Source organism: Eumetopias jubatus, unplaced genomic scaffold, assembly GCF_037043125.1.
Source record: "Eumetopias jubatus isolate StellerSeaLion01/CBP00866 unplaced genomic scaffold, mEumJub1_p1.0 scaffold_2, whole genome shotgun sequence".
NCBI lineage: Eukaryota > Metazoa > Chordata > Mammalia > Carnivora > Otariidae > Eumetopias > Eumetopias jubatus.
This window is the reverse complement of record NW_028274808.1, coordinates 202,194,229-202,209,662: the sequence shown is the minus strand read 5'-3', so window position 1 is coordinate 202,209,662 and position 15,434 is coordinate 202,194,229. Positions and strand designations below refer to the sequence as shown.

The window sequence follows — 15,434 nt, the reverse complement described above, 5'->3', positions numbered from 1 at the left end:
GGCACCACATCCTCTCCTGACACGTCCTGTGTCTCTCACAGTCGTACCTGCTGATGGCGATGGTCATCTCCCTCCCCTACGTCAGCAAGGCCTCCAGCTGGTGCAAGGGCAGGCTTGTGGGTAGGTGCTCGGGCAGGCTGGTGTGCGGGGCCTCAGCACTGCTCCCTAAGGCCCGTGGAGCATGGGAAGGGCCCAGGCACCCATGACAGCCAGGTGTCCCTGCAGAGCCCCCTCCCCTGGCCAGCTTCTCCCTCCCGCACGTCCACAGGCCCCCAAGAGCCCCCAGCTCACAGCGTGGAATTCTTCACTTTTGACCTGCATGAACCTCTCAGCAAGGAGCGGGTGGAGGCCTTCAGCGACGGGGTCTATGCCATTGTCGCCACACTCCTCATTCTGGACATCTGGTAAGGACCCAGTCTTGAGGGAGGGGGTCCACGGCCTGCCTGTCATCATCCAGCCCTACAGAGGCAGGTGCCGAGGTTTCCTGATGCCGACCTGGACAGAGCTCCCCAGAGCTCAGGGTCTCCTGTGCTGAAGGGGGGTGGGCATCAGCGGTCACTTCTCCCTTCCCCAAGCTGGGTAGATGGGTGTGGACAGGCCTCGCCCTTTGCGCCTTGCCCCAGGCCCACCCTCCCCTCCTTCCCCCTAACCCCTCCCCCCGCCTCCCTCCTCCCATCCCCCCGCCTCCCTCCTCCCATCCCCCCACCCCCCCAGCCTCTTCCCCTTCCCCCCCAGGACTGCCCCTCCCTCCCGCCCCCACCCCCCCAGCCCCTTCCCCCCACTCCCAGGCCTCCCTGCCCCGCTTCCCCTGCGTCCTCCCTTCTGCTCAGTTTTCCCTTCACTCTGCGCTCTTCTGCTTTACCTGATCTACCTCCTCTCTGTCAAAGTTCTCATTTTAGTTACTGCATTTTTATTTTTAGGTGTTTCATTTGCTTTTTTTTCTTCATATTTTCCATTCTTTTCTAGAACCGCTTGTTTCTTTGATCCTGTTTCAGTGTGTTCTTATTTTGTCGGACAGGTTACACCATTTTGATTTTACATTTTTGTATCTGATGGTCTAAAGTGTTAGTTCTTCTAATTCTCTCTTGATAGCTTTTTCCTACTGTAATTTGTAAATTTTTAAAATTTGGGAGCAAATGTTCATGGGTGCCGATCTCGGAGGCCTGAACCTAAGGTTCCAGAATGCTGCGGCTTTGCTTCTGCCGCCAGGGCCCAGCTGCAAGGAGCAGTGGAGGCTGGGGGCCTCTGCCCCGAGCCACAGCCCCAGCACCTGGGGGCACTTGCCCCTATACCTTCAGACTCTTGCAGCTCTCCCTACGCACCCCCAGACACATGGGTAGCCCACCATTGTGAGCTGAGAGGTGTCTCAGGTGCCTCCCCCCAGCCTGGGAACAGGGACGGGCTCCCTGGGCCGTGCAGTCGGGGACATCCATCTGGGGGGAGAATCCCGAGATGTGCCTTAGAGTTGCTCCTTCCAGCAACGTTTGGGCCAGCAACCTGAGAACCACAGAGGCTGACCTCCCCCCCGCCCCATCTGCAGGACCACCGCCCAAGTGGATGGGCAGCTGCGGGGGGGAGTGGACAGACCTCACGCGCACCCAGCTGTGGAGGCCAGGGGGGCTGAGGGGACAGTGCTGCGCACCCGGCCTGGGCAGAGATGGGACACCGGGACATCTGCACTTCAGAGGCACAACATGGAATTGCTTGGTGTCTGTGTGCTGACCACAGCTTTTCCATGTCGTTCTCTGAAACGCACGTGTGCTCGTCCAGGCTGGGATGGGGTGGGGGTGCAGCCCTGACCCGACGCCCCGCGTCGAGGCTGTGACAGATGCTGTGTGTTGACCATCCTCAGCGAGGACAACGTTCCGGACTCCAAGGACGTCAAGGAGAAGTTCCACGGCAGCCTGGTGGCAGCGCTGAGCGAGTACGGGCCGCACTTCCTGGCCTACTTCGGCTCCTTCGCCACCGTGGGCCTGCTTTGGTTTGCCCACCACTCGCTCTTCCTGCACATCCGCAAGGCCACACAGTCCATGGGGCTGCTCAACACGCTCTCGCTAGCCTTCGTGGGCGGCCTCCCACTGGCCTACCAGCAGACCTCAGCCTTCGCCCAGCAGCCCCAGCGGGAGCTCGAGAGCGTGCGCGTCAGCTGTGCCATCATCTTCTTTGCCAGCATCTTCCAGTTTGCCATCTGGACCACGGCCCTGCTGCACGAGGGGGAGACGCTGCAGCCCTCGGCACGCTTCGGGGGCCGTGAGCACGCGTTCATGTTTGCCAAGCTCGCGCTGTACCCCTGCGTCAGCCTGCTGGCCTTCGCTTCCACCTGCTTCCTGAGCCGGTTCAGCGCGGCCATCTTCCACCTCACCCAGATTGCTGTGCCCTTCGCCTTCCTGCTGCTCCGTCTCCTCGTACGCCTGGCCCTGGCCCCACTGCATGCCCTGCAGGGCCTCAGCCTGCCAGCACACCGGAGCGAGGGGAGCGAGGACGACGCACGGGCCCCGCTCCTGCCTTCTGCCTACTAGCTCCGGGTGCCTGCCCGCCCCGGCCCTCCCCGGCCCGCCCCGGCCCGTTTGGTTCTTATTTCCATCGCCCTGCTCTAGAGCCCTCGGGAGGGTTTCTGCTTCTGCAGACAGCATGACAGGAGCTTGGCGTCTGCGTGTCCATCTCTGTCCTGGGCCCACATTCTCTATCTTCGTGAAGCCGAGCCGCGCGGGTGCTCGAGCTCCCGCTGGGAGCCCACGGCGTCAACCCTGGGCGGGGCATGGGTCCCCAGGCACAGAGGAGATGGCAGGCCAGCAGTGCCCACACTGTATTTGTCCTGGACATGAATTAGGCTTACATTCAGGTAGTGACAAGGTACACGAGGGCCTGGGTGCCGAGCCCACACTGCCCCTCTGGGCACACAAACTCACTTAAATACAGAAGGACAGGCAGCTACAGGCCAGAACCGGCGCCAAGGCCTGCGAAGCAAACACTAACTGCACCACCGGGGACATCATGGCGGACACACGCTTGTGTGCTGGAGGCACAGGGTAGGAATGTCCCGTCACAAATGGCCACAGCAGTGCGTTTGTGCAGTTTGGGCAGAAGCTTGGGGGACACGGGGCTGGCAGGGTGGAGCCCAGCCAGACGGTGCCAAAAGCAAAGAGCCAGGACAAGTAGAGAGACGTGGTTCCTGGGCCTCTCGCTGGGGGACTCCGGAGATGCACCAGACTGACCTGGGGCCTGTCTGAGCTCAGGGTAGTGGGGGCCCGGGTGTCTGGTCAGCCCGACAGGTGCTGGGAACGGGCATGCTGATTGTTGACAAACAGGTGATTAAAACTGGCTCCTCCCCACGTCACACCTTGTAAACTTCCTCTGGGCCTCCCAGCCCAGGCTTCCATGGGTTTGCTTCTGGTCCCTTCTGGGCACGCTCTGCCCCACTCCTGTGAGGGCCCAGCTCCCCTCCTGCTCCACCGTCAGGATGTTGGCCAAGCCCACCTGGCCTCGGGCCCCTCCACCCCCCAGGTGCAGCCCAAGCAGCTCCTCCACAGTGGTGGGCCGGGAGAGAAGGCAACTTCTCCCAGCACAAGCAATAGGTGCCCCCACCCAGCCCTCAGTGGGACAGTCGGCCAGAGGACCTGGTGGCTGGCATTCAGGGTCTGTACTGGGCACACTCTGTTAGGAGCATCTGGGGGGTTGGCCCAGGATTCAGTGCTGCCCAGCTCAACAGGCTCAGAGGTGGTGGGGGACGCAAAGGGAGAAGTGCCTGCCACGCAGGATGGTGGCCTGGGCTGCAGGGGTGGGACGATTGGCCAGCCAAAGCCCTGCGCCCACCCTGTCGCTGGATCGGAGGCCAGGGGGGGAACACCTGCCACCCACCCAGCAGCTTCCATGTGGCACAGGGGTGGGGGGAGACGCCCCCAGTCGAGGCCGCAGGCAAGTCCATCCATCACTGGTTGGCGGCAGCTGCTGCTGGACAGGCACACTGCTCCAGGGCCCTCCTCTACTTGGGGTCCCCTTCGGGGACAGGCACCCCATCTGCTCGGGCATCCCTGGGGGTCCCTGCCTTCCTGGGCTTCTGCTTGGTCTTCCTGAGCATGTGGACCTGTCCCAGGATAGGTCAGGTCAGAGGGCTGGGTGATACTGCAGGCACGGTCTCAGCCCACTTGACAGAAGGGGTGGGGGTGGGGGCGGTTCAGCCTGTGGGCCCCTCCCGTCCGTGTACCCAGGGGGCCCCTGAGGAAGAACAGGCTGCTGCAGGCTCTCAGGCCCCACCCCGCTCACCCCATGTGGTACCTTGGGGCCCGCAGCTGAGATGATCATGTGCCCAGGAGCCTGAATCCAGGGCTCGCCATCCACCTGCACAGGTGTGGCCTTGAGGAGAGTGACGCGGAAGTAGGAGCCCTGGGCGATGCGGATGCCAGAGCGCAGCCCACCCTGGACCTGGCCCTGATAGAGAGGAGAGGGCCGGCTGGGTTCAGCGGGCTGCGGTCCCACGCCGGGGGCCCACCCCCGCCTGCCCACACTCACCATGTGCATGACGCCTGTCACCCCCACCACCTCTAGCAGCCCATCATCCATGCGTGGCTTCTCGAACCTTGAGTCACTGTCGGAGCCCCACAGATCGGCCCCCGAGCCCCAGCTGCACCGAGGGAGGGGCGCACAGGTAAGTGGGCAGGCTGGACCAGGGCTTCGAGCCCCACCTGAGGCCAGAGCCCCCTGGAGCCCCACCCACTGGCACCTGGGGATGTTGATGAAGATGAGACCCTCGATGCTTGGCAACTCTACTTCCTGCTGCTCCACCTGCAGCCGGATCTCTCTGTGCAAGCCGCGGGAGTGGCTGATCTTCTGCAGCCCAACTCGCACGTACACGCCCTTGTTGTGGAACCTGCAGGGGAGGTGTACGCTTACCGTCAAGGCGGAGCCCTTGCCCTAAGACAACCCCCCAAGTGTCAGTCCCATCCACCAATTCCTGCTGGTGAATCCCTGGGAGTACGCTGTCACCAGGGGGCAGCCCTGCTGTCCAGAGCAGTCCCAAGCCCCCATCCTTGATCTTCTGTCACCTGCTCGTGAACTTGCCAGGCTCCTCCTCCCGTGCCTGGTGGAAGTCCAGGCTTAGCTCTGCGTCGATGCCAATCCCACAGTAGTTACTCATCTGCACAATCTAGAGACAAGACACATTCTCCCATGACCCTGGTCGGCCCCCACCAGGTCCTTCCTGCGTCCCCCAAGCTGGGTCCGGCCTCCTCTCCAACCCGACTCTGCCGCCGTTGTCAGAGCAGCTTCTGTTCTGTTCTGTAATTGCCCTTCACCCAGGAGGAGGCAACCATCTGAGCCAGCCAGCCTGGGACGTCCCCAGCAAGCCACTGCTGACAGTGCCTCGGCTTCCCCATAAAGGGGGTGGCCCTGGGACCTACACCAGGTGGTGGCCGGGATGCGCATGAATCCCCGGACAGAAGTGTGGAGTTGCCACCCTGGTACCTTGGGGGGCTCCACATCTGCCACGCTGTTCTCTGCACCGCCAGCCTCATGAGCATCCAGCAGAATGGTCCAGCGGTCCATGAGCACAGCGTCAGCCTCATCCACCGACATCAGCACAGAGAATGGGTCCTCTCCGCTGTAGCCCGCCCCCCAGCGGAGGACCCGGCCAAGGTCATTCCCTGGGTCAGGGACAAGCGAAAACTGACTCTCCACACCCACCTACCCCCCGCCCCCCCCCCAGGTCTGTCCCCTGACCTGCTGGCTGACCCCACCTGTGCCCAGCGGCAAGATGGCCACGGAAGGCTCTGGGCAGGCCAGACGGTGCCGCATCTCCTCCAGGGCGGCAAGCACCCAGCCCACGGTGCCGTCCCCACCGCACACCAGCACCCGGAAGCAGGGCACCTGAGAGAACACATGGAACCTGGCGAGAGGCAAACAGGAAGCGCTCTGTACGCATGCATGCCAGGGGCAGCACCTGAACCCCACGCAGAACGGCCTGGACGGGTCTGTTCCCTCTGGCCTCTCGACAGCCGCGTGCAAGCACCCCTCCTGAGGCTCGTCAGGCTGTGAGCGGCACAGCGGGCGCCCCCACACTCACCCGGGAAGAGGCCCCCCGTTGGTCAGTTCAAAGACCTGGTGAGGGTTCAGCAGCTTCCGAAAACTACAGAGCAGGTCACGGCCCTTGAGGCCTCCACTCTTGGGGTTCACAAACACGAGGAGGGGGCAGGAGTCTGGGGGCAGCTTCGTGTGCTGACAGATGGGGGGCTGGGTTAGTGCAGGTTCTCAAGGCCACCCCACGGGGGCAGTGACAAGTCCTCCAACCCTGAGCCCACACAGCCTGAGCCCACCTGGGGCCAGCCCCCCGCCCGAGGAAGGCCCTCATGGGGCCCAGGGGGGCTACCTGGCCACTCCCACCTTGCCACTGACCACTCAAGGCACCCCCCGCCCCCAGCAGAAGAGGCATCCATAGGCGCTAGCCAACGGGGCGGGGATGAGGCCGGCCGGCCTGGAGCTCTGAGCAAACGGGCCGTGCCACCGTCCACCGCGGCCCTCGTGGCCAGACCACGCCCGCTACCTGACCCATGCAGCCCAGGCGCCAAGGCTGGACACCCACGCGGGATTCCGGCTGCCCCTCCTGCAGTTCTCAGGGCCCCTGCCCACCCACACTGCAGCGAGCAGGAGCAATCGGGCTCACAGAGTGGCCCCACGCCTCCCCTGGCAGAAGTCATCCGTTCCCCAACAACCCTCAAAACGCGGTGCCCAGAGACAGCGAGCCAGGGGCTCAGGCCCCCACAATGGTGAGGATGGCGGGGGGCCTTGGGGTCCCATGGTGGGCGGTGCTGGGTAACAGGTGCAAGCTCAGCAACGGCTCAAGGCCAAGGACACACTTGGGGTGACGTGACCCACGGGGCAGAGCTCCTACAGTCATCCCTCACCTGCTCACCCCAAAGCAGGTAGCTGCCAGGAGAGAAAAACTGGACGTCGGCACTGCCCACCCGGCTCTGCCAACAGGGCCAGCTGCCCGGGGCCCTGACCTGCCCGGGGCTGCATCCTCATCAGGACAGCGGGAGGGCACCCGGCTCAGGATGGGAGGGGGCGGCCAGGCCAGGCATCGCCCACCCGGTGGCTCACAGACAGTGAACTTATCCACTCTAATTCTGTTTCACCTGGACAGGGGCCCAGGGTCAGGGACAGAGTAGTCACAGACAGCTCTGGTGAAACCTTGGGGGCCCGCAGGGCTGAGGACCAGAGGCTGCTGGCAAAGGCATGGAGTGTAGGGCAGGACCTGGGGCTCTGGCCACTCACCCTGCCCTGACCTACGTGGTGTCCACCCTGGCCCTGGGCTCGCCCCCAGCTCAGACTTCCAGATGCTGTCCAAAGTCAGGGAGCCCCACCTCCTGGCCAGAGGTGGCCCAGGCCCCCCAAGCAGGGGGAGTGGGGCCAGGTCCCAGTGACCCTTGATCCTCCACCCATCAGCCATGGTACAGGCCTGTCACCCCCGGACCTCAGGCTCCTCCCCTGCTGTGGACTGTGTCCCTGACGGCACCCACTCACCAACACGTCTGGCAGCACCAGGGCAGTCAGTGGCCGGCCATGCACAGCTGTGTCCCTGACCAGCATGTACAGTCGCTCAGCCTCTGCGAAGCAGGCCACGTCCAGCACCACTGCACCTGCAGCAGGTGGGCTGTAAGCTCAGACCGCAGCCTCCCCTCATCCCACTGCCAGAAGGGACCCTGGATCTGGCCATCCAGCGGCATCCACGTGATGCAGGACCACCGACCCCGTGGAGCCTTTACGGCCAACATCGGAGACAGGATACGGAGGTGGATGGAAAAGGGCGGTGTGGCTGGGCACACCCTCATCCCTGGGGCCCCTGGGGGGCGAGGAACGCACCCACAAGAACGGAGGACACTGATGACTGCTGGGAACCCACAGAAGGGACCTGGGGCTCATGGGAATGTCCTCCCGCTTCTGGATAGATCTGAAGTCTCCCGTGAAAAAAAGATGCAAACCCAAGGGCAGAACAGGTTTGGCAGAAAAGTCCTCTGCAACTCAGTCACATTTTAGTAAAAGCACGACAGCCGTGAGCCAGGAAAAAAAACAGAAACGGGTCCCTCACGTGGGGTTCCCCCAGAAAAAGGTCAGGTCCTCAACAAAATGGAACACTAAACATGGAGGCAAGAAGGGCAGGCCTTTCCAGCTAACTCCAGGGAACGACCTTTGGCCAAATCTGATTGCGGCCCAGGGCGGCGGCTCACCTTGGGAGGAGTAGACGTGGCTCACGGACACCAGGCCAGCTGCAAAGACAGGCTGCCGTCAGGGGAGGCACGGGGTCTGGGCATGGCCTCCTCCCCTCCGCCCAGCTGCCACTGTTTGTAGCTGGGCCCATGACCCAGCAGGGGCAGCTCCCCTAACCCGTCCCTCCCCAGCCCAGAGCCAAGGGCAGAAAAGGCAGAGGCTAGACCTCAGGAGTCTCAGAAGCCCCTCGGAGAAGGCGAGAACACAGACCACAGAGTGGGCACCAGGCTGGCAGAGGCTCAGACACCGAGTGGCGGGGGAGGAGGGGAGGAGAACCAGCCCCCGCGGCCTGCTCTCAGAAGGTCCCCCTTCCTCCCCCTGCTCCCAGGTCAGCCAGGCCGTCACACCTTTGGTGGCCACAGCCTCCTCCAGCAGGCTGCCATACTCCTGGGCAGACAGGCCGGGAGGCAGGCCAGCAACATACAGGGAGACGTGGGGGACCACAACTCTGCTCTCAGCCACGTAGAACCGCACCTGGGTCATCTGCCGCAGGGACGTCTGCGGGGAGGCAGGACACCGAGCGGAGCACTCAGGGAGGGCACCGCAGCGCCCGGCCCCTCCACCCTCCTCATCCAGAAAGGTTCCCCAGGCTGAACCACACCGAGATGGAAAGGGAAACACAGCCTTCCTCCCTTGGGACAAACTCCTCAACTGCACTCAGGGAGCTCCGGGGGGTGGGGTCTGTGACTCACAACCCCACCTTCCGGGAAAAGGGGACATTAGCAAGCAGACAGACCCGCCAGGCCCAGGAGGGCTGGCACTGCCAACCAAGAGGGACGTGGTGTCCTGGGGACAGGCTCCCTCACTAGGAGGCAGCGGCCACGGCCAAAGGCTGGTGGCTCCGCAGGGAACCAGCATTCACACCCAATGACCTGCCGGATGTCATGAAGCCGGGCAAGCAAGGGCTCTTCGTCCTCCAGCACCGTCCGCTGGACTGCAAGAACGAAAGGCAAGGTCTGTGGGCACCCAGTGCTCTGCCGCCCGAAGACCTGAGGGCGCCCGGGGGTGCAGATCAGGGGACATCGACCGCGGGCTACCTCTCACCTTGCCTGCTACCCATGAGCACCTCCACCAGCTGGAAGCTCTCAGGACCCGCGGCCTGTGGGGGGCGGAGTTTGAGGCATGAGGCCTGGACCCCTGACTCCCCCAGGACTCCCCCCAGACTGGCCGGGACCACAGCGGCACACACACCTGACGTCCAAGCAGCGGCAGAACCTCCAGCACCACGGTCCGGGCAATGCTCTGTGGGGTCACACGGATGGACACGTAGGCCACACCCACCCTGCAGGGAACAATCTCAGGAGCTTGGGTCACACGGCCCCCACCCCTCCCAACTCCCGCCGGCAGACCCCGGGCCTTGGGCCTGGGTCTCACTTGAGCCAGGCAGGGTAGATCCTCAGGACTTCCTGGGTGCGGGGCAGAGCGCGGATGATCCAGGCCTCGGGTGCAGCCTCTCGGGATCCAGGGCCTCTGCTGTCCTCCCCCCCCGCACTCCCACCGGCCCGGGTCTTGCCCCGAGCCCCAGTGTCCGCAGCGTGGACAGGCAGGGGGAGCGCCTGCAGCTCAAAGTCTCGAGGGTCCTCCATGACATAGTAAGCCCGGAGAGCCGCCTCCTGCGGGGGGTGGGGGCGGCACATGTGGACAGGTGCCAGGGCCAGGCCGGATGCCACAAAGCGCCCCCAGGAGTGGGCCCTGCCCGCAGCCCCTGTGGGGGCTCTCTCGTACCAGGACCTCCTCGCTCCTGGCCAGGCGGGGGACAGTGATGACTCGAAAGTGGTTTCTCTGCAGAGCATCGTTGCCATCAAAGACCTTCAGGGTCAGTTTGCCTGGGCCAGAGAAGTGGACATGGGCCCGTGGAGTGGGTACGGGCTGGGCACAGGACAGGGGATGGGGTGAGGGATGAGGAGGCACAAGGGTGGCGGGCCAGGCCACAGCTAGGGGCACTTACTGGACTCCGGGGCCAGCACCTCTCTGCCCAGGCCAGTGGGGCTGCTTCCGTCCACACCATCGTCCCCCTCACCTGCGGGAGGGGCACAGCTGACCTCGTACTCGGGGCCCACCCCCAGCCCCCACGCCCGGCCCCAGCACAGCCCTTCACGCACCTGGCTCTGGGGCCGCGCTCTCAGAGATGCGGAAACAGTGCATTTTACTGAAGTTTCGGGACAGCAGGCGCACGCACGCCGGAGGCAGGACCATGGTGCGCAAGCGCCCAAACGTGCACTCCGGGGCGAGCGCCGCCGAGCAGACTGAGTGGGCCTGGAGATGGGGGCATGGACTGGCCCTCAGCCACTCCGCAGGGGCCCACGCTGGACTGATGGCCCCTAACCAGCCCACGACAGGGCACACTGGCGGGTGGCACCACCCTCAGACCAGAAGGATCCCCAGCTCTGTACAACGGGGACCACCCACCGCCCCAGAGAGTGCGATGCAGACGGGTGAGAGCGGAAGGACGCACCACACCTGCTCCCAGGACCTCTATCCTGCTTTCCAAAAGCTTAGTACATCCACGCCGCCCCACCCCCTAGGACCGTGACACCCCACCCCCCCAGAAACCCCACTGCCCCATTCCACCCCCCAGGACACGCCCCCCCCCCCCCGCAAAGCCCCACCTGCACGCCGCACCACCCCGCCCCCCAGGACACGCCCCCCCCCCGCAAAGCCCACCTGCACGCCGCATCACCCCCGCCCCCCAGAGCTCCCCCCCCCCCCCCCCCCCGCAAAGCCCCACCTGCACGCCGCACCACTCGCAGCGCACACCCGCCAGCACATCGGAGGAGCCGCACGTCTTCCTGCAGACCTCGCAGCGCGCACCGGAGGGCAGGTTCCCCTCCCGCCAGTGGTGGTGGTGCATGTCCTGCGGAGGGGGCAGTCACCGGTGGCTCAGCCAGCACCCCCAGCAAGCCCCGCCCCCGCCTGGCCCCCCACCGCAGGCGTCCGGCCCTGTGCACTCACGTGGTCCCGGTGCCCGTCCCCGTGGCACTGGCGGCAGTCGCTGCAGGCGAAGGGCACACAGTCGGGGTGAACGTGCAGCTCACACACTGGGGGGCGGGCAGGGTTAAGGGCCTCTCGCCGCTCCCCACAGCCCTGCCCCCTTCTCTCGGGCATCTCTGCCAAGGCCAGCCAGTCCTGGCCACACTTCCTTGATCCTTCCTGGGGTGGGGAGCTCTCAGGAGGGGAGCCCCCCTCTCAGAGGATGGGAGCCGGCTTCTCCTGTCAACCTGTGTGGCCCCCTGCACCTGCTTCCCTGTGAGGGCAGCTCGGGATCCACAAACACGCCCCCCCATCAGTGCCCAGGGCACCAGCCCACCTCCTGCCCAGCCGCCTGGCCACAGCGAGGTGTGGGCTGCCCTGGGCAGCAGAGATCAGGCCCCTGGTGAGTGGTGCAGAATGGGGGGGGGCGGGGGGCTCAGCAGTACCTTCACAGCGGAGCGCAGGGGCCTCCAGGGTCTTGCGGCACACAGCGCAGAACTTGCGCTTGTAGAGACCCCGCGGGCCGAAGCAGTGGGCCATGGGGACCTGCAGGGAGCAGCAGAGCTCCCCCTCAGCCTGGGGCCTACCTGCCAGCGCCCATCTGGGGCCGGGAGGCCTCATTCTCTACATCCCCAACAGCTCCCACTGCCACCCACACCCCCTGCCTGACCCCTGCGGTCCCCCTAAATCCTCGCCCGCCCCTCTGTGCCTCCTAGGGGTCCTGCTGAAACTGCCCAGTTCTCTTCAGAGTCCTTGCAGGACCAAGGCCAGCTGTGATCTCAGGCAGCCCTTTCTGCAGGGAACACCCCGGCTGGTTCTGCCCATGCCTGATTCAGCTGTGCAGTCCAGTCCAGCTTCCTCCAGACCTGTTCCCCTGCCCTCATGACACATCTGGGGCAAGCTGGACAAAGCACACAGGGACAGAGGCCCACCAACAGGCAGGACGAGCAGTGCTGGGTGCCAGGGACCCCCAAGGAGGAGTGGTCAGAACCAGTGGGAAGTGAGGCCCACTGCTGTCCTGGGAGGGGCTCACAAGCAGGGATGCATTCAGCATCCTGGGCACCCAAGGCAGCACAATGGAACACTCCCACCCCATCCAACCAGCCAGCCTCTCAGCCCAGGACCTGCCACAAGAGCCAGCTTCCCCAAGCCCTCTGCCCACACTGCATACGCACCCGGACCAGGCTAGGGGCCACACCCGCACAGGGGGTCTTCACGTGCTTCAGGCACTTCTCGTGGGACATGAAGTTGCAGACTGTGGAATGAGAGCTGCATGAGTTGGCCCCCGTCCGACCCCAGGCTTTGGCCAGCAGAACCACCAGGGGCCATGGCCGGATGCCAGCATTCTGACAGGGCAGTGCGCCTCTCACGGTGGGCCCGCTCTGCCAGAGCTGGAGGGGAGTCAGCATGGGGTGAGTCGCTGCAGCCCACCCCCCCCACCCCAGCTCCGATCCCGCGTGAGCAATGGAGAAAGTGACTCCCACCGTCTCCACCGTCGTGGGGGCAGAGGGAGGGCATGGCCACAGCCTCCCTCCACAGAAGCGCCACAGACACCCTGATCCTCTGCCCCACGCCACCTCTCATCCCGAGAGCCCGGAGTGGGGATGATGCTGTGTCCTGGAGTCTTGAGAGTGGCCCCTGCCCCTAGCACACAGGGGCACACTCCAATCTGTTGGCCCTGAGGTGCAGGCAGGTAAGTGGGCATCTCCCCCCAAGACCAGCTTCACCAAGAAACCCTTCCCTCACTCCCCCACAACTCTAAAGACCCCTAACTACCCCCTCCCGTGTGGTGTGCCTGCCGAGACCAGAGCCAGTCTGTAATGGGCCAGGGCCTCCCGAGACAGGCAGGGTGGCAAGCCCAGGGATGGTTGCACCTGCCCCCGCCCAGAGGAGTAGACAGCCCAGAGGCTCTATAGGCAGTGAGCACTCAGACGTACGCTGTGCCCTTGAGGGCCACTAAGAAGGAGGCCGAGAGACGATGATGACAGGAGGAGCCCAAGAGGAAGCGCCCTCTGGCAGCACATACAGCATTGAGTGGGCCTGGGGAGGGGGCCAGGGGCCTGGGCAGAGCCCCACTGGGGTGGGGTGGGTTAGACAAGGCAGCAAGAAGCTGGGAAGTGGGCAGGGGGCAGAAGAACTCACTGCAACATAGCCCTTGGTGAAAAGTGTGACCCGGGGGGCCTTGAGGCAGCCCCTTCCCACCCACTGCAGCCCTACCCACGCGTCCCTAGGAGAAGGCAGACCGGTCCTCCACAGGCTAGCAAGAACAGCCTGAGACTTTGCTTCAGAAGAACTACAGTAGGCTGGGGTCGGATGGAAGCAGCAGGGAGGCAGAGAGGAAGGGTGAGCACTCCAGCTAGCTTCCCCTTCAGGGCACCCAGACTAGCTCTGTCCCGGAAGGCAGCGGTGGCGGGCAGGTGGCACCCAGTCCTCTGGCCCACGGAGATAGGGCCTGATCACCCCACATCCCACATCCCACATCCCGGGTACTCCGGGGCAGGCGGGGAGGCTCTTCCTCCCACACCCTTGTCAGGCCCCTCTGCTTGCCAAGATTACCACCCCTTCCCCACGGAGGTGGGGAGAAGGTCCATACAGATGCCCAGGGATGGCCTCCACGTCATCCCCCAAGCCCAGCCTCTTTCCATGAGCTGCTTCGCCCTTTAGACCTAGAGCCCCACCTGCAGAAGGTCACAGCAGTGAGGAAGACCTGGAGCCCTGCCTTCACCACCCGTCGCCTGTGCGGGGATCCTGGGTCTAGCCTCAGACCTGGAGCCTTGCCTTCACCACCTCTCACCTGTGCAGAGATCCTGGGTCTAGCCTCAGACCTAAAGCTGACTCAGCCTGCACAAGCACTTCTCCCTGCTCAGGTGAGCCTCTTGGCATGGGAGACGGTAAGAAAGGGCAGTGTTTCTGATATGAGAGAATCTAGGGGTGACTCCCCCCAGGCCACCTGGTGCAGCACTAAGGAGTCAGATCGAGCATGCCATTTTTTTTGGTAGAAGGCATCCTGTGTGAAGGACCCAGCCTCCTCCACCCAGACCTGGTCAAGCCTTCTCTGTAAAGCTTGGCGTTAAGTGGTCCTTCTGTCCCCAGAGACAAAAGCCTGTCTCCCCAAGTGGAAAAAAGGCTCCCCACAAAGTGCCACCTTCCACATCCCTGGGCAGCTCTGGTCCCCAGGGCCCACCCACCTGTTCTGGCAGAGGGAGCAAGACTACAAGAGGGCAGGCCTTGGAAGCCTGCACCCTCGATGTCCCATGAGCCAGAGGAGGGAAGGCCTCCTCGCCCGGCCAGCCAGCTTGGCAGCTAGGTGGGAGCCCTGTTGGGGCACGCCACACTTGGCCCTGCGGGCAGCAGTGTGCATGCAGGGCAAAAAAGGCCCAGCACTAGGCTACAGGAACCAGTAGCCCAGACCAGCCCTGCCTGACCACACTGCTGCCCCGTGCTGCCCCAGCGGCTGGACTGAGGAGCCCAGACAAGTCCCACTTGCTCGGGGTGGGCTGGACTCATCCCCCAGCCACTGCACCTGCCCCACGCCGCCCACAGTGCTCTTCCCCCATTGAATCCCAACCCCAGTGAGGGAGCACGGGGAGCAGTTTTTTCCTGAGGCCCACAGTCCTGGGGGAAGCCACCTGGTGCCCCCAAGCCCCTGGAAGAGCCAGTCCTTATCACCTCCCTGGAGAAGGTCTGCGGCCAGCACACTCCTGCCCCGTGGGGCAGGCGGTTCTGTCCTGAGGAGGCCATTGCTGAGAGTGCAGAGGTGAGAGGTGAGGAGCCCATCCTGGGCCAGGGGCCGGGGTCTGTGATGGGGTCGCGGGCGCTCACCGTCGCACAGGAAGCCGGCCAACCCCCAGATGAAGTCGGAGCAGAGGTGGCAGAAGGTGGGCTTGGTGAGCGTCACCTTCCGGAAGCTGTGGCCAGACGCGGCGGGGCCTGGGGGCCTGGCGCCCGCCCGCTCCGGACAAGACCCCGGCCCCGGCCCCGGCCCCGGCCCCGGCCCCGGCCCCGCGCGGCCTCTGCCGCCTAGCTCGGGGCTGGAGGCCGGGCTGCCCGGGCGCGGCGAGCTACCGCCGAGCCAGGCACGGGCCCGGGGCTCGGCCGCCGCCGCCATCCCTACCCGGGCGGCCCGAGCCCCGGCGGCGGGCAGGAGCCGGGTCCGCGCTGCGGAGGAGAGGGACCTCCGCCTCCCCTCCGACCCCGCGGTCCGC

General features: G+C 64.8%; 2 protein-coding genes across 6 annotated transcripts in view; one reads left to right on the top strand and one right to left on the bottom strand.

Moving 5' to 3' along the window:
- The window catches only part of TMEM175 (transmembrane protein 175), a 26,071-nt gene extending 22,734 nt beyond the window's left edge, over positions 1 to 3,337 (top strand). For all 4 annotated transcript variants that reach the window (XM_028087237.2, XM_028087229.2, XM_028087213.2 and 1 more), the window contains 3 exons: positions 42 to 120; positions 269 to 404; positions 1,853 to 3,337. In XM_028087237.2, coding sequence (XP_027943038.1) covers positions 42 to 120; positions 269 to 404; positions 1,853 to 2,519 — 882 coding nt within the window. In that variant the 3' untranslated portion in view covers positions 2,520 to 3,337. The remainder of the gene's footprint in view (positions 1 to 41; positions 121 to 268; positions 405 to 1,852) is intronic.
- Positions 2,550 to 15,434, bottom strand: DGKQ (diacylglycerol kinase theta). Of its 2 annotated transcripts, XM_028087194.2 has the most exons (23): positions 15,052 to 15,434; positions 12,405 to 12,484; positions 11,676 to 11,775; positions 11,212 to 11,297; positions 10,988 to 11,113; positions 10,362 to 10,515; positions 10,208 to 10,279; positions 9,985 to 10,085; positions 9,634 to 9,872; positions 9,451 to 9,541; positions 9,304 to 9,358; positions 9,132 to 9,193; positions 8,607 to 8,757; positions 8,220 to 8,258; positions 7,516 to 7,631; positions 6,059 to 6,210; positions 5,733 to 5,881; positions 5,461 to 5,639; positions 5,043 to 5,143; positions 4,721 to 4,867; positions 4,510 to 4,621; positions 4,276 to 4,428; positions 2,550 to 4,084 (listed from the first exon to the last, which is right to left on the bottom strand). In XM_028087194.2, the coding sequence occupies exons 1-23, from the start codon at positions 15,335 to 15,337 to the stop codon at positions 3,983 to 3,985; spliced, it is 2,853 nt and encodes a 950-aa protein (XP_027942995.2). In that variant the 5' UTR covers positions 15,338 to 15,434; the 3' UTR covers positions 2,550 to 3,982. The 2 variants fall into 2 exon arrangements, with proteins under 2 accessions (XP_027942995.2, XP_027943001.2); XM_028087200.2 differs by lacking the exons at positions 12,405 to 12,484; positions 15,052 to 15,434 and having other exon boundaries at positions 11,212 to 11,251; positions 11,676 to 11,722.